Here is a 26,100-nt window from a genome sequence, read left to right on the forward strand (position 1 = left end):
ATAATACTGTATGGAGGACTATACTGTCCGGTCTGCACTGTGTGCTGAGAGGATTCGCCGGTTTCTGAGCTATTGTAGAATTTACAATAGATATCGCTCATGTAATGTAAGAAGTGAAATCTTCGGCATTGTACTATATATGCAGTATATTTCTCTGCAGTATCTGTGCATCATGAATCGTGGTATATGTTAAAGGGGCCCACTGAGACTCTTTTGCCCAGGGCCCACAAAAACCTGGAGCCCTGTCTAGACTTTACAGATGTGGACAAAGGGAACATGTGATAAGATGCCTTTTGGTATACCTATGGTTTGGTGACAGCCAAGAGATCGTTCCAGTGACTGTTACTTTTGTTAGGTGGAAACTTCAAGATTTAATAAGAAAAATAAATATGAAATCCTGGTATCCTAGTCTACCATCAGCTATACGTCCACTGCCTCATTCAGCTGAAATCCCAGTGCCAGTTTTCCATGAACTAACCTTGTTTCAAGAACCGCATTATGGTGAAGAACAATGTGACAGCAATGATGAAGATTTTGAAATTGAAGATGTCTCAGTTCATAAGGGATTTGACGAGTATGAGTTGAATGATTTGGCATGAGATTTGTGACTACCAAAGATATGCTTCAGAACTTCTAGCATCAATATTGTATGATAAAAACTTGCTTGAGGAAAGAGCTAAGGTGTCACAATTCCACCCCTCAGTGTGTGTAGGGTGCAATTACTGACAGCTCAGTTGTCCATTTTGGTACAGGGGCGTGCTGAATCTATCAGTACTTTGATTGACAGCTCAGTGTCCAGTCTGGTGCAGGAGCGTGCTGAGCTGTCCGTGTTTTGATTGACAGCTCGGCTGTTCAATCTGTGACTGGGAGGTGCTGGGCTGTCTCTAGGTGTTCCCTGTCCCAGGAGATTGCTCTGGCTGTTAGTCGCAGACCTCTCCCAGACATAGCTTCAGCTAAGTGTGGTTGGCTTTCTCTTTGCCTAGTGTTTTGCTTCATGATCTTTGTTGCCTGACCTTGGACCTCGTTCTGACCATCCGTCTGTTTAACCCATTTGTTGTGATCCACTATCCTCATGGTATTTTGACTTTGGAGCATTTCCTGACTAAGGCTATGTGCCCACGATGCAAAAATGCTCAGGATTTTTTCCTGAGCGTTTCTGCATCTCCCTGGCAGAAAAAAACGCATGCGGATTGTACATGCGTTTTTCCTGCCAGGGATATGCGGAAGTGAAGCGTTCTTTACATGCATTTCCGCATGCGGGTTGACAAGTGCTTTCCAAGCGATTTTAGCATCACTTGGAAAGTGCTTGTCAACTTGGTCACACTATATAAATCCATGCAAACGGCATGGATTTATATACTGTGACCGAAAGAATGGTAAAAAATAAATATATACTTGCCTTTCGATGGCCCCCGCAGTCTTGCTTCGCGCTCCGTCCTGGCTGCTGGCACATCGCGGTACACTGCACTGAAGGACCTGCCGACGTCAGCGTCACGTCACCCGTCACATGACTATGACGTCAGCGCAGGTCCTTCAGTCCATCGCTAGCTGCCGGCATGAAAGGACGAGTGCAGCGGGGGCCGCCAGAAGGTAAGTATATATTTATTTTTTATTTTATTCTTTTTTTCACAGTTTCTATGGTACCCGGGTCCGGAGGAGAGTCTCCTGTCCTCCACACCCGGGTACCATCCGCACACTGGAACGCATGGAATGCACATCTACATATACAGTGATGCGGAATCCATGCGTTTCAATGCAAGTCAATGGCAGCGAAAACGCAGCACTTCCGCAAAATAATTGGTAGTGCTGCATTTTTTTCCGCAATGATAATCCGCAGCGGAAATTTCCGCAGCATGTGCACAGCACATGCGGATTATCATTGGGGAACATGGCAGGCCTTCTACCAAGCGTTTTTTAAGCGTTTCTGCAGCGTTTTTGCCGCTGCGGAAACGCTTAAAAAACGCATCGTGGGCACACAGCCTAAGCCTTTGTCTCTTCCCTCTTTTTATGATGTACCATCCTGGCTTTTGACCTCGGAATACTTGACTATCCCGACTCACGGTGTCACAAAAGTTTTGCTACTTTTGATCCAGAGAAAGTGAATTTCTGCAGTACTTTAACAGTGATGGTGGCTTTATGTATTGCCATAACATACATGGTTTAATTGAGGAATTGTGAATTCTGATCTATAACTCAAATGAATGGCTGTTCATCGATAGCTCAAAGTGGAGCTTAAAGTGTATCCTCCTCCACAATGGAAATTTATTTTGTGCAGTCCAAATTTTCTATTCAGTTTCTCTTTGTGAAGAATATGGAGACATAGCGAGAGACATTTAGTTGTTGCAATATCACAAACACATCTGTGTTGACCATAAATGGTATGCTTACTACTTGGTCAGCAATTGGGATACACCAAGTCCCACCAAGCTCTGCATGTGGGACAGCAGAGCTTGTGAGGAGCATTGGGTGGAGAGCAATGGGCCTCCAACATGTGACCTCAAACCTGGTGATCCAAACAGTCTACATGAGACACTATTTGCCCGAAGAACATTATATTCCCACTTCTGCACATGAAACTGGGTCTCATGAAGCAATTTGCTAAAGCTTTGTCAACTGAAAGAGACTGTTTCAAGTACCTCATTTCCTATTCTGTTATTTGAAAAAATACAGGCCGGTCTGCTCGATGGTCCACAGATTTGGCACCTCATCATAGATGAACATTTCATCAGGACAATGTCAGAACTCCAAAAGAATGCATGGTTATCATTCAAAGACCTTGTAAAGGACTTTCTTGGAAATACACGAACAATTATATTGTCCAGAAACTCTTGGAGAGCTACAAAATGCTTGGTTGCAATATGAGCATCAAGGTTCATTTTCTGCATAGCCATCTTGCTAGCTTCCCTGAAAACCTTATTGCAGTCAGTGATGAGCAATGTGAACGATTCCACCAAAATTACCAAAACTTGAAGGTCATGGAGGGGCAGTATCAGAGTAGATGGGATGTACATATGATGGCTGACTATTGTTTGAGCATTAGGCGAGATTGTTCACAGATTGAACTCTCCAGGAAAAATTATAAGCGTACATTTTTACCTTAACTGCTACCTAACTTTACTACTTACACGCAATTTGACTTACAATAATAATACAGTATATCCTTTGTATGAACAAAATAGCTTTAAATAAACATTACATTCGGGTAATTTTTTGCATTATTTTCCATTGTATGTACATTTGAATGGTTTTAGAGACAAAGGGAGGGTATCCTGTAGCTCAAAAAGTTGATGGGAACAAGAAAAACTGGGGACTCAGAAACCAAAAGTTAGTCAAAAACAAATGTCAGATCTAACTCAACAAAAATTGTGTTCCCCAGTGTAATATATGAATAAATACAAAAGAATTAGATAGGACTTACCGCATCGTAATTTCATGTCCAGAGACGATTGATTAGTTGTATATAGCTGGCATGAAGAAAGAAAACCAGAGCGGCACTGATGCTGTGTGCCTTCAACCCGTATATTGAAACAATAGAGGAAAATTTACACTTCCTTGATTCTTTAAAAAAATGTCTTCTTTATTGAATAAGCATGTTAAAATTTCCAGTATCTCTTTGGGTTTGGAAATAGAGGTAATAGATAAGAGGCCTATAGAGAATGAGGGTCTGGCAAGACTGAAGAACAAGGTGAAAATTGGATTTATTAGATGAAAATTTCAGTTATTTCATTAAGACCCCAAGGTTTTAGTGTATTAAAGCAGTACATCCAGAAGATCTCCCTTTTCCTGAGTCATTCAAATCTGCGCGATATGTGAATATCCTGCAAGACGAGGTTATTCGTACACTCGAGTACTATGGGTATGAAAAGGACGACATAGTGTTCCAGCAGGATAACAACCCGAAGCATACATTGAAAATGGTGAAGAAATAGTTCAATGACAATGAAGTATAGGTGCTGGATTGGCCCCCACAGTCCCCAGACCTCAATCCAATCGAACACTTGTGGGTAGAGTTGACCAATATGCACCAACTTTGGGAACGTGTAGAAGAGACCTGGGATCAGATTTCGGTCTAGACATGTTTGAATCTGATTGAGAGCATGCCCAGATTCACAGTGTTGAAAGCCAAAAGTTGAATTTACAATATACTAACAATATAATTAAAATTAAAATTTAGATTTTTAGGAGCAAAAGAGTAACAATGCAGTGACATGACAAGAATCTGCATAAAATCATATGATAAATAGTTGCAAGTCAAATATATGTATGAGATAGCCAAGATGATTGTCTATAAAATGATGGTAGTCTCACATTTGAAGCAGTCACGATGATGAGATATGAAACCCGAAAGTCAAAAGTTCAAAACATTGTTACCATTTTGCTGGTCAGTGTAAACCGAGACATTCTTGATAAAAATCTGCTGCCATCTACCAGGATGATGAAGATGAAATGAGGATGGACATTTCAGCAATATAATGGTCCCAAACACACAGCTAATGAAACTCCCAATTGGTTTCAGAGAAAAAAAATAAAGCTGCTAGAATGGCCCAGCCAATCACCTGACCTGGATCCAATAGAAAATGTATGGAAGGAACTAAAGCTCAGAGTTCATAGAAGGAGCCCACGGGACCTCCAGGATTTGCAGAGTGTTTGTGTGGAAGAATTAGCCAAAATGACACATGAGCAATGCATGCGACTAGTTTCTCCATACAAGAGGCATCTTCAAGGTATCATCACCAAAAAATGTTTTTGTACAAATTATTAAATAAATTTCAATAAGCGTGTTCAATTCTTTTTCCCAGTGTCATTTCTCATTATTACACATAACTTAATTTATGGACATCTATGGTTTAATTTCTTTGCCTGTGTGGATTGGATGGGTTGTTACCAACATCTGGTGAGGATTTCATGTCAATAGCCCCTTTAGAAATATATTTACTTAGAAAATTGGTGTTCAATAGTTATTTCATCCGTTTACAATATACATAGGCAGAAAGCTGTCAATCAGTGAGGTGGGTCAGGTTATACAGAGCTCTGCATTCAGACAAATACAAGATCTGCAGCAGATAAAACAGGGACTTTATCAAAATTTACATTAAGCAGTTGTAAGTGACACATCGCTGGAATCAGGGTCTCTGTAGATACATTATGATTCTCTCAGATGGAGTAGTAAACAAATATAGATAAGTATTTTTCATCTCATTTTGACTGACTCCTCAATGTTATGATTGCATTTTAACAACAAACCAATTTTAATTATCGTATATACTCAAGTATAAGCCGACCCAAATTTAAGCCGAGGCACCTAATTTTACCACAAAAAAATGGGAAAATTTATTGACTCAAGTATAAGCCTAGGGTGGGAAATGCAGCAGCTACTGGTAAATTTCCCCAATCCTGGTAAGCATGGCCCCCTCATCCCCAATCCTGGTATGCATTGCCCACTCATCCCCAATCCTGATAAGCATGGCCCCCTCATCCCCAATCCTGGTATGAATCGCCCACTCACATGACCCCCTCATCCCCAATCCTGGTATCCATGGCACCCTCATCACCAATCCTGGTATGCATAGTGCATGGCCCCATCATCCCAATCCTGATATGCATGGCACGCCTCATCCCAATCCTAGTATGCATGGCATCCCTCATCCCAATCCTGGTATGCATGGACCCTTCATGCCCATCCCCATCCTGCTATGCATGGCACCCCATCACTGCACACATGAAAAAAAAATAAACACTGCTACTCACCTTTCTTCCCTCTGCTCCAGTGCTGCGTCCTGTTCTGCCAGCAGCAGCTCACCTCGCATCTGAGCAGCGCATGACGTCACTGCCTTGCACCCTCAGTCGCTGAGGTGAGCCGCGGGGATATTCACTCCTCTACAGGCCGGGACTTTGTGCGTGGAGAGGAGTGAATAGTCATTCTCCTTACTAGCGCAGTGTGAGTCGCAGCCACCGCTTCCTGCAGCTGCACAGCGATCCTGTGTTCCCGCTACTAAAGAAAATGAACATTCACTCTTCTCCACCTTCATGGAAGTGGAGAAGAGTGAAAATTCATACTCTCTAATAGCGGGCACAGAGGATCGCTGAGTCGCAGCAGGAAGCTTCGGCTGCGACTCTCACTACGCTATTAAAGAAAATGAATACTCACCCCTCTCCACTCCCATGGGCATGGAGAAGAGTGAATATTCATTTTTTTAAAATCAGCGGCACACGTGGTAGCTGCAGCAGCTGGCTACTGCCTGTGCTCGCCCCTCCGCTGCCGCAAGCCCCCATCCCAATGATATATACAGCATATATAAGTATATACCTGAGTATAAGCCGAGGGGGGCTTTTTCAGCATAAAAAATGTGCTGAACAAGTTGGCTTATACTCGAGTATATACGGTACTTGTTTTTGTTTTTTTTTTAAAAAGAAAACTTGCTAAAAATGTTTTTTTGCATTTTCTAGTCATCACGTAATTTTTATGAGAGTATCTAAAACGTTGGGGTATATGTGATGGCATAGCGATGGTCAGAGATTAGGCAGTTAGAGAGCCTCAACTGGAAGTGTTCAGCAGAGTAGCGAAGAGTGGAGTGCAGCCAGGCCCTGGAGGGCCGCATCACTTATACATGTACACACCAGAATATTCTGTTCTGACTTATTCTTTATAAGCCCCGAGCAGTTGTAGCCTTATAAAGAAAATAAAAAATAATGTTCCCGGGCACCAGTAGGAATCTTGCTGTATCTGCTGAATGTCAGAAGCACTCGTTCTATTGTGCTATGATTTATGTATGTTAAGGATGCTGGGGGGCAGGTCAGCAGGCAGATGGCAATAATATACTAGAACGGGAAATTCATTGCAACATTTGTAGATCAGCACAATTACCTCAGCCGCAGATAATAGTTCTCAGAAATCAAGAGGAACACTGATGAGAATGAAGAGGCTCGGGATGTCTCGTAACCTGCGGGTAATAACATTTACATTGTATTGGTTTAGTAATGTAAATAATTGAAGGTAATACTTACATTGCCTGCAGGTTGCAATTGAGGTGTAGATGAGATAGTTAGCAGGAGGACAATAACTTATGATGATTGTGTGTATCCTATAAAATTACATCATTGATTGAAGTCACTGGACTGTTACGTCTGCATGTTCTCCGTGTAATATAGTAACATTGGGGTGAAACATTGCATATCTGTGTGATATGTGCAAAATTGGAAAATATAACATGATGACTTATTTTCTGTATGTTTGGAGAGCCGTAAGGAAAATAATAGTAATGTGCTCTTAGGTGCCAATAATAACTTAACATTGAGTCTATCAGTATAATAGACTTCAATAATGGATGCTGAAACATCTTGTGATACAGCCGTACACCACATACAGTATGGGCCCGATTCATCATTTGCAGGGTTTTTTTTAAGTCACTTTCCTTTTTTGATGTGTGGTTTTTACTGACGTTTTTGTGTGCCAAATTTATTAAAATGGCCCAAGTGATTCATGAAGCCCAAAATCATCTTTAACCGGTTTCACAGCTGTTTAACAGTAAAAGTTGAACGTGTTGAAAATGTTGCAAATATGTGGCAATTGGCGTACATAAAATCACTCAGGTGGGGAAGACTAGTAGCACTTTACCAAATTTTGCGACTTTTTCAAAATTTCAGGATCATGAATCTGTCCAAAACTTCTTGAAAAGTCACTTTAAATTAAAAAGCAGAAAACTAACTAAACCAGAAAAGGAAACTTGAAAAAAGGCACAAATGAATTTGTCGTAAATCAAAAAGTCACTGATTGAGAAGTATGTATGCCAAAAAGCTGGCAGAACTACAATGATGTATCGGGCCACAAGTGACAGCTATAGCATCATATATTGATAGCTTTCTTCCCTCAATTGCAATGGCATGGACTTTCAAATAAAGTGATGTGAAAAAGTGTTTGCCCCTTCCTGATTTCTTATTCTTTTGCATGTTTGTCACACTTAAATGTTTCATACCACAAAACAAATTTAAATATTAGACAAAGATAACATAAGTAAACACAAAATACAGTTTTTAAATGAAGGTCTTTATTATTAAGGAAAAAGAAATCCAAACCTACAGGGCCCTGTGTGAAAAAGTGATTGCACCCCCTCCCCTTAAAACATAAATTAACTGTGGTTTACCACATCTTTTGTTGATTTGTTTTGTAACCTGACACATTTAAGTGTGACAAACATGCAAAAGAATAAGAAATCAGGAAAAGGGCAAACACTTTTTCACACCATTGTATAGTGTCAGATATGTATACAGTGCATCTATAGGGCCTGCGCATACAGGATTGTTCCATACGCCCTCCAAATAACATGCAGCCACATATCTTTTAACAGTGCCAATCACTTACCTTTCACGCAAAGTGAAGCACATTACTTTATAGCTACTGTGTTGTTGCGTACCACATATATACAGCGTGGATTAATAACTCCAGTGCACGGTGCAGCCACAAGTTTCCTATATCGAATAAGAGGAAAAGATCTTACATTGCAGCTAGACAATTAAGCTACATGTTGGGAAGAGGGATTGCAGCCAGGGTCACCACTTCTCTACATTTATAACTACCGACCTCTAATCCATACTATGTTGTTTTTCACAGGATGACTACATCAAGAGTTGGGAAGACAACCAACCAGGAGATGAAGGTAACATTAATACCATTAAAGAAGCCCTCCAAAGAAGTTGTTTTTTCACTAAATCTGTATATATGTGTATGTTATGTAGTGTGCGTCTTAATATACAATTCTCACCTTCGGCGTCAGTCGCCGTGCACATCATCATAGAATCTCGTCAGAAGGTTCTTTCACTATTAACCAATAGAAGCATATCACGAAAAGCACTTCTGCACATGCTCTGGCAATCGTCATTCTTGACTCCTCTTTTAATTGTTTAAACTCACCATCCTCTTGCAGTACCGTATACACGCATGCGCAATGCATATCATTGCATAACCCCATTATCGGGAGACCTAACCAGTCTATGACGTTTCCACACATGCGCCATATCGCTTCACTAAACGTTCCCAAGGTGAGCATTGGTTATTACTTTACCTCAAGTAATTATATGGTTAAAGGGGAGGTTAGCATATGCAAAATTACCCAATTACTGAAGCAGTGTCGGACTGGGGGGCCAAGGGCCCACCAGTAACCAACTCCAGGGCCCCACTTTTCAGCTACATGCAAATGTGACATTATCCTCATTCACAGATTTATATAACAATGAACTGGGTAGATTGTTAAATGAATAAGATGCTGCCTTTGTCTGTACATAGTGATTCAAGTATATTGTGCCAGGTATTGGTCATATAAGAGAGTGGTGGCCCGCCGGAGGATTCTCCTTTTATCCTGTGGTCCAGTCCAAGCCTGTACAGAAGGCTGGATAAGTTAGAGAAGCCTATGTTGTCTCTTGGCAAGAATGATCGCCATTGGATATCTTAAAGATGGTATCTAATTGGCTGTCTGGGATTGGCTGTCTCCATTTTCAGGTCATTATAGCCCCAGCCCCTGAGGAAGCCTGTCTAGGCAATGCAAACCTTGTTGGGAAGGTTATGAGATTCTGATTTGGCTTTTATCCTAAGTCATATTGCACGACTTGTTAAAGGGTTGATTGTGACTTGTAGGATTGCTACTTCCTATAGGTGGCGCTATAAAGTACAAGTCCTCTTTTTCTCTGAAGAGGCAATTTGCATATTGAATTTCCAAGATGAGCATTGCATGACGAATACGCCTCCTTACCTTGACGTGCCAGAGCTGGTGTGTCACTCTCCATAAGGAGAAACGCTACCCCTTAGACCGTATTACAATCCCTTAAGGAGATATCCAGAAGTTTAAAAAATGTGCCTAAGCACTAATAGGCAGGTAATTGCTAACAGAGGTAAGTACCTGCCTGTTGTACCCCGCATTGGTCATTGACCGCTCCTACTCCCTGTCAACAGAGCAGCAGTTTTTCTTCCTGTTGACAGGACAGGACTACTGGCGTCATGCTGACTGACAGCCGGTTTCCCACATTGAGGCAGCAGGGAGCCAGCTGTCAATCAGCATGACTCCAAAAGCCCTGTCCTGTCAACAGGAAGAAAAACTGCTGCTCTGTTGATGTGGTATTAGCAGAAGTCTGAACGGCGCCGGGCACAACATGCAAGTAGGTAGAAACTACCTGTGTGGTAGTGCTAGGGCACTTTTTTTTAAAAGTCCCGAACACAGCCAAGGCCAGTGATTGACCGCAGCGGTCATGTGTTCACCATCGCTGCTGCCAAGTGAGCAGAGAATGGGGGCGGGCTTGGGGACAGGGCTGGAATAGCGGGGGATTTGCCAGTCAAGTACTGTGTGCAGAGAACAAATTGGGAACACATTGTTATAATGTCAGGTGTTCTATGGTCAATTCACTTTTTAACACTAAACACAGTTGCCGATAGAGATACATACTTAAAAAAGCAGAATAAAGGAGTTTTGGACAGAAAAGAGCAGCGAAAGCTTAGCATTTTCAGACATGGTGATGAGTACAAAAGACAGCCATTGTGTAAAGACTAATTAGTAATCCTCAGCATGAGGGACGCTCCTCTAGTGAAGGACTTATAGCACAGGGAGCCAGTTGTGCTGTTTCTTAATAAATTAGACTCAGTTGCTGAGTCCATACTGAACAAACAGCTCTGGAGCCTTCTGGAAATTCAATCTATTTTGTATTGGGCTGTTATAGAAGATGAGAAAGCAGCCTCTTTGTATGCCGTGAAATTGTAGCAATGTTTCTGGTCGTATTCAGCACTATAAGGTTCTCTACTGGTTTTTGCAATGGTATATTGTATATCAATAAAAGATCTAGCAGTCTTATTGGATTACCTTTACATTATGGACTATAGTAACTAAATTGCAGAAATAATTCCATGCTATTGCTGAAAATTAGAGATGGTACGAATCGATTCTTAGGACCCGGTCCAGTGACCATATAATCTAACTGTGGTTGTCAGATGGGAGCACGGTGAACTGCCTCTTAATCAAGAACATCCCTGGCTCCTCTATTGATTAGCTGGCCTGTGATAACATGATCGGTGCAGCGTGATGCACATGCGTAGTGGCAGGCTGGTTAATCAACTGCAGATGCTGGGAGACAGGAGGCAAGCAAAGTGCTCCCATCCAATGGCCACAGAGTACAGACCTGGCCGGTCAACTGGGTCCTGAAAATCAATTCACACCACCTCTACTGACAATGCATTACTCTTATTTATTTTATGAATGGTATGTTAAAGCAGATAATGTGTTTTATTAGATTGTGCATGCATTTCAAATTCTATGTTAACTTCATTTGGTAGTCATAAAGAGGCCCTTTCCATTAAACATATCTTGCTAGTGTTCACACAGGTTACTGGAGTTCAGAGTAATCTGTATTTTTCTGTAGCTTATATTAAAGCTTTGTTGTGTAGCCTGGAACAATATGAGCAGAGTCATCTCATAATCACAGAGTAGGAGATTTAATGACAGATAATAGCGCTATTACACTGCTTGAGGCTTTGATAAAACAAGATATCAACTTATATACACACAGATAAAGCTCTGTATACTGCTTCCTTGTAACTCTTTAGTCTCTAGAGGGGAGCATATATTTCTCGAAGAAGACTGCATTACTTTATTGACACTTCTATCAAACTCCATTTTATGGAATGACTTCTGATTTGCAAAGAAGAATAGGCAAAATTTCAGTCTCAATATGTGCAAAACTGGTAGAGACATACCCCAAAAGACTTGCAGCAGTAATTGCAGGGAAAGGTGGTCCCACAAATGACTGACTCGGGGGGGGGGGGGCTGAATACAAATGCACGTCAAAATTTTCAGATTTATATTTAAAAAAATTAGGAAGCCATGTATCATTTCCTTTACACTTTACAAATACTTGCTACTTTGTGTTCATATCACATAAAATACTAGTAAAATAGATTTAAGTTTGTGGGTGTAATGTGAGAAAACGTGGAAAAGCTCATATGGTATGAATACTTTTTCAAGGCACTATGTACAGTGGGTATGGAAAGTATTCAGACCCCTTTAAATTTTTCACTCTTTGTTTCATTGCAGCCATTTGGTAAATTCTAAAAAGTTATTTTTTTTCTCATTAAAGTACACTCTGCACCCCATCTTGACTGAAAAAAACAGAAATGTAGAAATTTTTGCAAATTTATTAAAAAAGAAAAACTGAAATATCACTTAGTCATAAGTATTCAGACCCTTTGCTCAGTATTGAGTAGAAGCATCCTTTTGAGCTAGTACAGCCAGGAGTCTTCTTGGGAATGTTGCAACAAGTTTTTCACACCAGGATTTGGGGATCCTCTGCCATTCTTCCTTGCAGACCCTCTCCAGTTCTGTCAGGTTGGATGGTGAACGTTGGTGGACAGCCATTTTCAGGTCTCTCCAGAGATGCTTAATTGGGTTTAGGCCAGGGCTCTGGCTGGGCCAGTCAAGAATGGTCACAGAGTTGTTCTGAAGACACTCCTTTGTTATTTTAGTTGTGGGCTTAGGGTCATTGTCTTTTTGGAAGGTGAACCTTCAGCCAAATCTGAGGTCCAGAGCACTCTGGTGTGTGCCTTTCCAAATCAAGTCCTATAATTTTAATTAAACACAGCTGGACTCCAATGAAGGAGTAGAACCATCTCAAGGAGGATCACCAGGAAATGGACAGCATGTGACTTAAATATGAGTGTCTGAGCAAAGGGTCTGAATACTTATGACCATGTGATATTTCAGTTTTTCTTTTTTAATAAATTTGCAAAAATTTCTACATTTCTGGGTTTTTTTTCAGTCAAGATGGGGTACAGAGTGTATATTAATGAGAGCAAAAATTTACTTTTTAGAATTTACCAAATGGCTGCAATGAAACAAAGAGTGAAAAATTTAAAGAGATCTGAATACTTTCCGTACCCACTGTATATTATATATAGATATAATATATGATTAATATAATATATAGGTATAATTTCTTTAGGTGGGATTTAAGCTGTTACCCCATGTTTTAGTGAAATGCAGAATTTCTATTTCTAAGTTGAAAATGTTCTGTGTTATGTTACGGGTCCGGGTGGTGGAACCTCTGTGCTTCGGTGCAAGGACGGACTAGAGGGGCGTAACTAAGTGCCTACTCGGACCGACCCAGGTCACACGGCAGCTTAGTCGACTCCGTGAACCAGGGAGGGACCCGGCAGGGGAACCAGGTGCCACTCTGGGACCGACCTTGTGTGAGAGCAGGTGACTCCCTGTCAGATGACAGGAGCTGACCGGTATAGCGGATGAGGACGGCCGGAAGGCTGGCGGGTGATCCGGGTAGATAAGCTGGCAGGTGCGGCTGATAGCCAGACAGGTGCTCCGGGTAGGCCAGCTGGTGACCACGGCAGATAGCCACACAGGTGCTCCCGGTAGGCAAGATGGCGGGCACAGCAGGTAACTGGCAGGTGCACCAGGTAGGCAGGCTGGCTGGCACACTAGGCAACTGGCAGGTGTTCCAGGTAGGTAGAATGGCAGGCACGGCAGGTAACTGGCAGGTGCTCCGGGTAGGCAGGCTGGCAGGCACGGCTGATAGACAGACTGGCGGGCTGGACTGTTAGACAGACTGGCGGGCAGGACTGTTAGACAGACTGGCGGGCAAGGCTGACAAGCAGCGGGACCTGAGGCCTGAGGAAAGTGTTAGCACACAAAACAACAACCTTGCACAGGCACCTCCATTTTGGAGGAGGTGCCTTATATAGGGGAAGTCCTCCGGCCAGTGGCCGGAGACTCTTTAGGATGACGCGCGTGGCCCCTTCAAGAGGGAGAGAGGGCGCGCCCTAGGCACAGTGCCCGGGAAGCTGCGCGCAGTGCGCGCCACAGCAGCAGCGGAAGGGTGCAGGAAGACGCTGCACCGGGACCGCCGCGTTGAGGGGAACGGCGTCTCTGCCCGGCTGGAGGCAGAGACGCCGATGCTACATATTAATATTTGTGAGGGCCTTATAGAGGATCTGTAACATTTTGTTAGATTTTCTCCCTCTGATACAAGCGTTACAGATCAGTGGGGTGTTGGTTTCTGATACTCCACCGATCACTGGTCAGCAGGCAGAAGCACTGAGCTCCTCCATAAGCTCCTGCACAGAGCGCTGTATGTGCTCATAGATTTTCTGTCTGCAGTGATGTACAGTGAGGAGAAAAATATCAAAATAAAATGCTAGGTACTCTGTAAATCTCTTTATATTGCTTTTTATACTACTGACATAATGGTCTCCTCATTTCAGGTCTGGACACCACAAAGGACCCTTGCCAAAAAGTGAAATGCAGTCGACACAAGGTTTGCATAGCTCATGGATATCAGAAAGCAATGTGTATAAGTCGAAAGAAGTTGGAACACAGGTGAATAAAATATGAAAGATTATCTCCTGACTAGGTCCCGCTGTCTTATCTCTTTACTCCCATTTTAGGAAATATGTTCTGAAGACTTCAGGTTTCTTATGAAAATAATATGCAAATTACCTCTTCAGAGAAGAAGAGTACTTGAACTGTATAGCGCCACCTTGTGGAAGCAGAAATCCTACAGGTCACTATCGATCCTTTAACAAGTCGTGCAATATGACTTACAATAAATAGCTAAATCAGAATCTCAATTTGTAGAAATGGTGTTTCGGGCTGTTGGCCCTCGTCAGTGCAAAGTATGAGAACTGATTTGGCTAGATGAGAGGCTCTGGACTGAGGAGGTCTGAGGTAAGTTTCTCCTTGTGTAGAGTGACATACCGGCTCTCGCATGCCAAGGTAAGGAGGCTTATTCACAAATAAGCCTCCTTACCTTGGCATGCCAGGCTTAGCTTGTCACTCTCCACAAGGAGAAATGTTACCCCTTATGAAAATAAGGTATTTCCCATATGTCTTCTCCACGCTTGGTGGCTTGTTATTTGTAGACAACATATGAAGAACGACCAGTTTTTGGTAATGTCTTTCTGCTCAATTGTCACATAGTAGATACAGTAGGTTAAAAAGACACAGGGCCATCAAGTTCTACCCTTCTCAATCAATTATACATTCTCTGTCACTTTGTTAACCCACAATGTCATTTATTATGTGAAAAGCATCCAGCCCTTTAAATGTGGATGTAGTGTCTGCTGTCACCACCTTTTGGCGTGGGGCATTCTACATTCTGACTGCTCTAACTGTAAAGAACTCTTTCCTTTTTATCAGCTGGAATATCCTCCACACATAATGATTGCCCCCAAATGCAGAAAGAAAACAAGTGCGTAAAGGAGTCGGGATCACCAAATGTATATAATATAAATAAATCTTTATTAATATAACATGAACAAACAGTTAGACGTGAAGATTAAAACAATTAAAAAGCCAAAAGGCTATAATACATTACCAGAGGTGTCCATGTAAGGACCAACAACCCTCCTCCAATGGTAATAAACCAGTTGTCAAATTGTAAATATATATAGTGCACTGATAAAAAACATACAATACCCTGGTCAAGCCAGGATGCACGTGATCATAGGTAAAACTAAGAATTTGGTAATATCCAGTAAAGCTCAAAAAACACTACTGGGAATATGATCAGTATTAATGTACCGCACATAAGACCTGTGCATCTATACAATTAATAATACAATATGACAAAACCAGAAATGCCCAGCTGTTTAAAGATCTAAAACACAGATAGACAAAGTGGCAGAAAGATCCAAATAAATCAAAAATAAACTACCAACTGTCAGTTTATTTTATTTATAAATAAAATATGTCCTTAGGAGAATAGGTCATGAATGTCTGACCAGTTGGGGTCTGACACCCAGCACCCCGCCAATAAGCTGTTATCGGTGGCGGCGCTGGTTGGAAGTACTTACTTGCCAAGCTACTCGGTGTTCTGATAGTGGCCTTGGCTTGGTACTGCATATCCGTCTCCTATTCAAATCAATAGGAGGCGGATGTGTAGTACATTGAGGTGGCCACTATCAGAACATGGAGCAGCTCGGCAAGTAAGTACTTCCAACCAGCGCCGCCACCGATAACAGCTGATCGGCAGGGTGCTGGGTGTCAGACCCCAACCAATCAGACATTGATGACCTACGCTAAAGTAGTGGACAATCTCTTTAATTCCACAAATTGCAGACTGGCCGACAGGGACCCTCTGTTCTCTCAACAGGTGGGTACTGAAGTGGATATTCCATAGCTGTCTAAAATAGGGAACTTCCTCTAAGCTTGTAGCCCTTAAATGATGTATGATTGATACTCACAACTGAATCTGACTTTTAATATTACTCATACAATGAAGTAGGCAAAAAAAATCAGATGGAAGTAACAGTTTTCTTTATTCGCAAATTATTTGATTGGAAGTTGATATAATTACTTCTTGTGCATTCTGCATTCCAGCAGTGTGCAACCTGACAGCTGCTAACTAGAGTCCCTCATCCGCACCATCTGTTAAGCTTTCCTGGTAACATCACTGTAGATGAAAGCTGTTTGTGGATACACTGTATCCATACAGACTGCTATAAGAACACCACACATGCACAGACATGGAAAATTCTTCAGTGCTATAGGCTACAATTGAAATGTTTAAGGTATTCAATCTTGATACCAATAGGCTTAAATTTCAAGAATTTTCAGTACACAATATTTCATTTTTTATTGCCATTTTTTTTCTTCTCCAGAATTAAACAACCCAACCTCAAACTCCAGGGGAACAAAGATAACCTCTGCAAACCATGCCATGTAACTCAGCCGGCATCAGTCTGTGGTTCTGATGGACACACGTACAGCTCCATGGTGAGAAGTAATTGCATTTCTAGAGAGAAGACGTCTTCATAGGAGATATTACTAACCAGTGAATTAATAATGGGGGGGAATTATTATCTGTGATGTTAGAAATTCTGTATTAATGAATTAACATAATCAGCATTTTCTTGACTTAGAATAACATATATACACACAAACTAATCTATTTTTTAAGATTGATACGCTGTTCATATGTATTCTCTATGCTTTGGCAAAGCATTTACATAGCAGGCATTTTACCATCATTTATATTTAGAACTTTTAAATAGGAGGGTCCACATTAGGCACGTGCCCCCCATTATTTCACAGTGGAGAGATGGAAATGTATGTTTGGTCACTCCCTAGCAAATAGGCTTTCATAAATCATCACTTTATTATCACTGGAAGTCAGACCTCTGCAACTCCCCCTAATCCTGAGAATTAATGGGGCTCCGGTAATGACTTTGCAAGTCATCACTTTTTTTAAATTATGAAATCACTTTAAAACATATATAAGGCTGTGTGTCCACGATGCGTTTTTTAAGCATTTCCGCAGCGGCAAAACGTTTAAGAAACGCTTGGTAGAAGGCCTGCCATGTTCCCCAATGATAATCCACATGTGCTGTGCACATGCTGCGGGAATTTCCACTGTGGATTATCATTGCGGAAAAAAACGCAGCACTACCAATTATTTTGCGGAAGTGCTGCATTTTCGCCGCCATTGACTTGCATTGGAACACATGGAATCCGCATCACTGCATCTGTACATGCAGAATCCATGCGTTTCAATGTGCGGATGGTACCTGGGTGTGGAGGAAAGGAGACTCTCCTCTGGACCCGGGTACCATAGAACCTGTGAAAAAAAGAATAAAATAAAAAATAAATATTATATTTACCTTCTGATGGCCCCCGGTGCGCTCGTCCTCTCATGCCAGCAGATTGCGATGGACTGAAGGACCTGTGCTGACGTCATAGTCATGTGACGGGTCACGTGACGCCGACGTCAGCAGGTCCTTCAGTGTACCGCGATCTGCCGGCAGCCAGGACCGAGCGAAGCAAGACTGCGGGGGCCATCGGAAGGTAAGTATAGATTTATTTTTTTATTTTTTACCATTCTTTAAGGTCACACTATATAAATCCATGCCGTTTGCATGGATTTATATAGTGTGACCAAGTTGAAAAGCACTTTCCAAGTGATGCTAAAATCGCTTGGAAAGCGCTTGACAACCCGCATGCGGAAATGCATGTGAAGAACGCTTCACATCCGCATGTCCCTGGCAGGAAAACGCATGTACAATCCGCATGTACAATCTGCATGTACAATCCACATGCGTTTTTTCTGCCAGGGAGATACAGAAACGCTCAGATTTCTGCATCGTGTGCACATAGCCTAAAGGAAGCTAATTGATGAGGCTGTTTTTTATATATCCATATACTATAACAGAGCGTGATGGTGAATGCATTGGTCCTTCTCCACCAAGGATGGAGCCACCACAGATCAGATACAGTGGTCTTATTTATGGTTTTGTAGCCCATTCCAGCTTTGTGCAGGTCTATGATCTTGTCCCTGACATCCTTAGAAAGCTCTTTGGTCTTGCCCATGTTGTAGAGGTTAGAGTCTGACTGATTAATGGAGTCTGTGGACAGTAGTCTTTTCTACAGGTGACTATGTAAGACAGCTGTCTTTAATGCAGGTAATGAGTTGATTAGGAGCATCTAACTGGTCTGTAGGAGCCAGAACTCATAATGGTTTGTAGGGGATCAAATACTTATTTTTCTCTGCAAAATGCAAATAAATGTATCTACTTTATACAATTTGATTTTCTTGATTTTTTGGGGGATATTATACCACTCAATGTTAAAATTAACTTACCCTTACAATTATAGACTGTTCATGTCTTTGTCAGTGGGCAAACTTACAAGAACAGCAAGGGATCAAATAATTATTTCCTTCACTGTACTTAAGGAATACCCAGTCTATATGTCAGAAAGAATTGTGATAGGAACCATTTAATGTGAACAGAAAATAGGAAATGCTTTCAGCACCCAATAAATACTTAAAAATAGTGTAAGACTAGTTTGGACAGAAGTGCAGCTCATTAGAAGCACATTTACATGGGTGCAAATTAATACTATACATTTTTTATTATTCTGACTTTAAGCACTCTACCCCCAGAATTTTGCACACATCCTTATACTTACTGAAATGTGTGTAAACTTCTATTGCCACCATTATAATATTGCTAGCATGTATTATTACAACTAGTGACTAGTGTTGCACCACCCCCATAGTGTTCGGGTTCGGTTCGGTTCGTCGAACACCGGGATGTTTGAGGAACTGTTCGAGGAACTGTTCGTCGAACACCTTAGAACACCATCGAACACCGTTAAAACCAATGGCAGGCAAACAAAAACACATAGAAACACATAGAAAACACCTTCAAAGGCGTCCAAAAGCTGAAAAACTGCTCAGAAGACGCTCTCTTTAAAAAAGCCGGCCGGCAATTCAACAGCGGCATACACCAGTACCCGACAATTTAGACAAGAAGGAATAGAGCATCACACATAGATTAGATAGATAGAAACATGTCAGTCACATATATATGAAGTACAGTGACAGTGTTGCTTACTGTACTTGTCATTTAGTGTAAAGGATTTATTTAAAAAAATAATAGTGTTTTCATGCACCGTCTCTTTAAAAAAGCCGGCCGGCATTTCAGCAGCGGTACCCGACAATTTAGAATAGATGAAATAGAGAATCACACATAGATTAGATAGATAGAAACATGTCAGTCACATATATATGAAGTACAGTGACAGTGTTGGTTACTGTACTTGTCATTTAGTGTAAAGGATTTATTAAAAAAAATATTAGTGTTTTCATGCACCGTCTCTTTAAAAAAGCCGGCCGGCAATTCAGCAGCGGTACCCGACAATTTACAACAGAAAGAATAGAGCTTCACACATAGATTAGATAGATAGAAACATGTCAGTCACATATATATGAAGTACAGTGACAGTGTTGGTGACTGTACTTGTCATTTAGTGTTAAAATAAAGGATTTATTAAAAAAAAATTGGTGTGGGGTTCCCCGTAATTTTAGTCTCTAGCGGAGGTTAAGCAGACGGCTGGGGCGGATGTTTGAAGCCTGGGAAGGGGGTAATACTCACGGAGCTTCCCAGGCTACTAATATCAGCCCCCAGCTGAATACCTAGCCTTTACTAGCTATTAAAATGGGGGACCCCCAAAAAATGACGTGGGGTCCCCCCTATTTTAATAGCTAGCAAAGGCTAGGCAGACAGCTGGGGGCTGATATTAATAGCCCAGGAAGGGTGCCATGAATATTGGCCCCCTCCCAGGCTAGAAACACCAGTCGTCAGCCGCCCCAGAAATGGCGCATCCATAGGATGCGCCAATTCTGGCACTTAGCCTCTCTCTTCCCACTGCCCTGTAGCGGTGGCAGTGGGGTAATAGGGTTGGGGTTGATGTCAGCTTATAATGCCAGCTGACATCAAGCCCAGGTTAGTAATGGAGAGGCGTCTATAAGACACCCCCATTACTAACCCCATAGTCAAAGTTAAAAAAAACACAAACACCCAGAATAAAGTCCTTTAATTGAAATAAAGACACAATTCTTTATTGTTCTAAATTAAACCATACTTACCGTATCGCCCATTCCAGCTGAAGCCAACGATCTCCTGCAATAAAAGAAAAATAATAAAGCAACATCATCCTTACCTTTCCATGGTTCCCAGGACAGCTTCAGCTCTGCTACATCGAGATGACAGGCTGGACCGCAGCAGAACGCTGCCATCCAGCCTGTCATCCCGCAGACACTGAGAAGCGCAGGCATGCTTGCGCTCCTCAGTGTCTCGCTGTGACGGCATCCAGATGAGCCGAGGTCATGTCCAATGAACTCGGCTCACCTCATGTACGTCACTGACAGCGTGGGAAAATTCTCCTGCACTCAGCGCTTCAGCGTGAGAATTTTCCCACGCTGTCAGTGACGTGCATGAGGTGAGTTCATGTCCAATGGTCTCAGCTCACCTCATGCACGTCACTGACAGCGTGGGAGAATTCTCACGCTGAAGCGCTGAGTGCAGGAGAATTCTCCCACGCTGTCAGTGACGTGCATGAGGTGAGCCGAGTTCATTGGACATGAACTCTGCTCATCTGGATGCCGTCACAGCGAGACACTGAGGAGCGCAAGCATGCCTGCGCTTCTCAGTGTCTGCGGGATGACAGGCTGGATGGCAGCTTTCTGCTGCGGTCCAGCCTGTCATCTCGATGTAGCAGAGCTGAAGCTGTCGTGGGAACCATGGAAAGGTAAGGATGATGTTGCTTTATTATTTTACTTTTATTGCAGGAGATCGTTGGCTTCAGCTGGAATGGGCGTGATGGTGAGTATGGTTTAATTTAGAACAATAAAAAATTGTGTGTTTATTTCAATTAAAGGACTTTTTTCTGGGTGTTGTGTTTTTTTTAAATACTTTAAATACTCACTGGGTAATAAAGGGGTTAGGGCCAGCTTAGCATTATCAGCTGGCCCTAAGCCCGAAATTCATGGGGTCACGCCAATATTAGACATGACCACCATGAATTTCTAGTAAAGTATTTAAAAAAAACACAACACCCAGAAAAAAGTCCTTTAATTGAAATAAACACACAATTCTTTATTGTTCTAAATTAAACCATACTCACCATCACGCCCATTCCAGCTGAAGCCAACGATCTCCTGCAATAAAAGAAAAATAATAAACCAACATCATCCTTACCTTTCCATGGTTCCCACGACAGCTTCAGCTCTGCTACATCGAGATGACAGGCTGGACCGCAGCAGAACGCTGCCATCCAGCCTGTCATCCCACAGACACTGAGAAGCGCAGGCATGCGTGCGCTCCTCAGTGTCTCGCTGTGACGGCATCCAGATGAGCCGAGGTCATGTCCAATGAACTCGGCTCACCTCATGCACGTCACTGACAGCGTGGGAGAATTCTCACACTGAAGCGCTGAGTGCAGGAGAATTTCCCCACGCTGTCAGTGACGTACATGAGGTGAGCCGAGTTCATTGGACATGACCTCGGCTCATCTGGATGCCGTCACAGCGAGACACTGAGGAGCGCACGCATGCCTGCGCTTCTCAGTGTCCGCGGGATGACAGGCTGGATGGCAGCGTTGTGCTGCGGTCCAGCCTGTCATCTCGATGTAGCAGAGCTGAAGCTGTCCTGGGAACCATGGAAAGGTAAGGATGATGTTGCTTTATTATTTTTCTTTTATTGCAGGAGATCGTTGGCTTCAGCTGGAATGGGTGTGACGGTAAGTATGGTTTAATTTAGAACAATAAAGAATTGTGTGTTTATTTCAATTAAAGGACTTTATTCTGGGTGATTGTGTTTTTTTTAACTTTGACTATGGGGTTAGTAATGGGGGTGTCTTATAGACGCCTCTCCTTTACTAACCTGGGCTTGATGTCAGCTGGCATTATAAGCTGACATCAACCCCATCCCTATTACCCCACTGCCACCGCTACAGGCCAGTGGGAAGAGCGAGGCTAAGTGCCAGAATTGGCGCATCCTATGGATGCGCCATTTCTAAGGCGGCTGACGGCTGGTGTTTCTAGCCTGGGAGGGGGCCAATATTCATGGCACCCTTCCTGGGCTATTAATATCATCCCCCAGCTGTTTGCCTAGCCTTTGCTAGCTATTAAAATAGGGGGACCCCACGTCATTTTTTGGGGGGTCCCCCATTTTAATAGCTAGTAAAGGCTAGGTATTCAGCTGGGGGCTGATATTAGTAGCCTGGGAAGCTCCGTGGGTATTACCCCCTTCCCAGGCTTCAAACATCTGCCCCAGCCGTCTGCTTAACCTCCGCTAGAGACTAAAATTACGGGGAACCCCACGCCAATTTTTTTTTAAATAAATCCTTTATTTTAACACTAAATGACAAGTACAGTAATCAACACTGTCACTGTACTTCTTATATATGTGACTGATATGTTTCTATCTATCTAATCTATGTGTGATTCTCTATTCCTTCTATTCTAAATTGTCGGGTACCGCAGCTGAAATGCCGGCCGGCTTTTTTAAAGAGACGGTGCATGAAAACACTATTATTTTTTTTAATAAATCCTTTACACTAAATGACAAGTACAGTAAGCAACACTGTCACTGTACTTCATATATATGACTGACATGTTTCTATCTATCTAATCTATGTGTGATTCTCTATTCTTTCTGTTCTAATTTGTCGGGTACCGGTGTATGCCGCTGCTGAATTGCTGGCTTTTCATGTTTCACTGTGAGCACTGTTCCCATCGATTTGGGCAATCACTGTAATGCCACAACCACCATGGCTGTGGCATTACAGTGAGTGGCAGACAATCCCTGCATGATTGGTGCTCTAAATAGCGCCAGACATGCAGGACACGCTTTTGGTGCACGAACAGTTATCGAACATAACCTCGAACAGCCAAATTTTTTGCAAATCGTTCGGGTTCGTCGAACAACTCGAACACCGCCCAAAACAGCTCGAATTTGAGATTGGCGAACAGTTCTAGTCGAACACCGCTCATCTCTACTAGTGACCATGGAGTGATGATATTGTACAGCTTTGGACCTTCTGAGAATGATATTGAAATATATACTTCCAATTGCTGGTTCAAAAGCAAGTCAGGTTGTTTGAAATAGCTGCGGGCAAGTTCACACATTTCTCTGTAGGGATTGGCATTGCAGCCCTCCGATCATGATTCTTTCTCCTTTATTAGTGTAAACTGGAGCAGCAGGCATGTCTTAGTAGCAAACAACTGACTGTGAGATGCCAAGGCTCCTGCCCGTGCCCAACAGAAAATACTCCCACAACGACGACCTCCACCCCTGTGGACACCAGCAAACAAGGTGAAGCTCTTCTGCTACAAATTGAACTCTTTGAAATATTTGTAATAACGTCATTGTAGGCACAGAACGAAGGATAATTTATTAAAGCACCACTGCAGAGGGTTTCTTTTGTTTCAGCACTGGAGTGGTGCTACTATCGTGAAGGTCCTTGCACCCAATATTCCACTTACCAATAGCCGCTCTTAGCTCTTCCCGACACCGCTCTTGAGACCGCAACTTCTAACTGACCGGAAGTCAGAGATAATGGTCATGAGTTCTCAGTGTAAGTCTACGAGAGCCTCGTTCTGGCCGCATTCTGTCTCTCATAGACTTACACTGAGTTGTGACCTCCGAATCGCCCAGCAAACACCGGAGCAAATCCGGTAGGTCCCAACCTGCAGAAGACGACCGGAGCATCAGCAATAACAGATGAAGATAGTAGCTGGTGAGTATAATACTAGGGGCAGGGAACTTACATTAGTGGCACCACTCTAGCGATGCAATATAAAAAAACGTTGGAGAGGTCCTTTAAGAAAAAAAAAACTAGCACTGTATTAAAGCACTGACCATAACTTTAGTAGCTGAGATAGAAAGCTGCATCCCTAACTCCAGATTAGACAAGTATTTTACTAGAATCAAAGAACACCACAGACATAACATATGATGGAAGGCAAGTGGTTTAGTTGGAGCACTGCAAATCACATAAAAATCTGGACTGGGATCAGGTGCGTACATAGAGATCATGGGGTCCGATAGCAAAAATCCTAATTCCCACCCTTCCCCCCAAAAAAAAATATTTGGCAAGGTCACAAAAGAGCATATCCCACAACTTTGCAGTCCTTACAAAGTAATTTTGACCCTATTGAAGCCTCTTAGTGTTCCCACACACTAAGATACTCCTTTCATAGCCCCCCAAAAAGTTTGATGCTATTAAATGTGCCCCCAAACACAGTGAGATACCCCCACACTGAATTCCTCCACAGTACCCTCCACATGCACAGAATGATGACCCTACAGTATCCCCTGCAAAGTGTGATACCCCCAAAGTGACCCCAACAAAGTAAGATGGTCCCCATTGTCCCCTGTACTCAGTATGATGGCCCTGACACAGCCTCTAGAAAATATGAGGGCTCCCACACAGCCCTCCACACAAAATAATGGCTCCAACACAACCCTCCACACTGTATAATGGCCTGTACACGATATAGTGGCCTCCACTAGTCCTTCAAACAGTGTAATGGCCCCCACCTAGCCCTCTAGGAAGAATAATGGTCCCCACACCATTCTCCACAGAGTATAATGGACCCCACACAGCCCTCCAAACAGTATAATAGCCACCACACAGCCCTCCAAACAATATAATCGCCCCCACACAGCCCTCCAAACAATATAATCGCTCCCACACAGCCCTCTAAACAGTATAATCACACCCACATAGCCCTCCAAATAGTGTGATGACCCCTACATAACCCTGCAAATAGTATGATTGCCTCCCAAGTAGCATGATGGTTTCCACATAGCACTCCAAATAGTATGATGACCCCCAAATAGCACTCCAACTAGTATGATGACCCCCAAATAGCACTCAAATAGTGTGAAGCCCCCCAAATAGTATGATGTCCCCCACATAGCATTTCAGATAGTATGATGGCACCCCACATAGTCTGCAAGTAGTATGATGGCCTCCACATAGCACCCCATATAGTATGATAGCCCCACAAATAGCCCACCAAATAGTATGATGGTCTGCTGCTATTAGCAGTACCCTATGACTGGGATTAGTTGTAGTATAAGGTTATAATAATTACAATGGGACGTGACTAGTCTCAGATGTGACCATACAGAGGCAACCTATACTTCGACACCTTGATTTTCAAACATTGTCTTTTAACTTAAATGATCTAAAATTATCATCATTTTACAGTTTACATTGAATGCATCTGATGTCTTCATATCAGAATTATTGGCTACAGATATTTATCACTGATAATCTTAATGATTTTTTATGGTTTTTCAATGTGTCCGTAAAAAATATTGTCTGTCAGTGATTATTTAATAAGGTGTCCAGAAAAAATATTGCCTGTCTGTTGGAATCCCTGAAGAACTGGAAATAAAATCAGACATAGTCCAGATATGTTGTATAGGATTCATGTCAGGTGAAGCTTCCAGAGGATGTTTCTGCCCGCCCATCTGGGGTCTGTATAGAAGCATGGCAAGAAGCTCCATATTCCATGAATAGAGTGGATGTTTTATTTAGCCCATCTAACAAAAAAAGCTATAGTCTTGTATGTAATCATTGGTTTAAAGGTTACATTTGTGGTACAATGTTAATCTGTACATATCTTTGCCTTCTTCAGGAGAAACATGTACTGGCCAGGATTTAGCAGATCTTGGGGACCGTTTACGAGATTGGTTCCAACTGCTTCATGAGAATTCAAAGCAGAATAACACATCAAATCCAGGAGTAAAACAAGTGAATGGTA

General features: G+C 42.4%; 1 protein-coding gene across 1 annotated transcript in view; it reads left to right on the forward strand.

Annotated features, from left to right (window-relative positions):
- The window catches only part of SPOCK2 (SPARC (osteonectin), cwcv and kazal like domains proteoglycan 2), a 201,136-nt gene that overhangs the window by 155,865 nt on the left and 19,171 nt on the right, over window positions 1-26,100 (forward strand). Inside the window, exons 2-6 of the mRNA XM_073685724.1 lie at window positions 8,609-8,654; window positions 14,246-14,360; window positions 16,643-16,757; window positions 23,509-23,638; window positions 25,975-26,097. Coding sequence (XP_073541825.1) covers window positions 8,609-8,654; window positions 14,246-14,360; window positions 16,643-16,757; window positions 23,509-23,638; window positions 25,975-26,097 — 529 coding nt within the window. The remainder of the gene's footprint in view (window positions 1-8,608; window positions 8,655-14,245; window positions 14,361-16,642; window positions 16,758-23,508; window positions 23,639-25,974; window positions 26,098-26,100) is intronic.

Source organism: Phyllobates terribilis, unplaced genomic scaffold (genome assembly GCF_046119375.1).
Source record: "Phyllobates terribilis strain yellow unplaced genomic scaffold, ASM4611937v1 Scaffold_5__5_contigs__length_657084704, whole genome shotgun sequence".
Classification (NCBI taxonomy): domain Eukaryota; kingdom Metazoa; phylum Chordata; class Amphibia; order Anura; family Dendrobatidae; genus Phyllobates; species Phyllobates terribilis.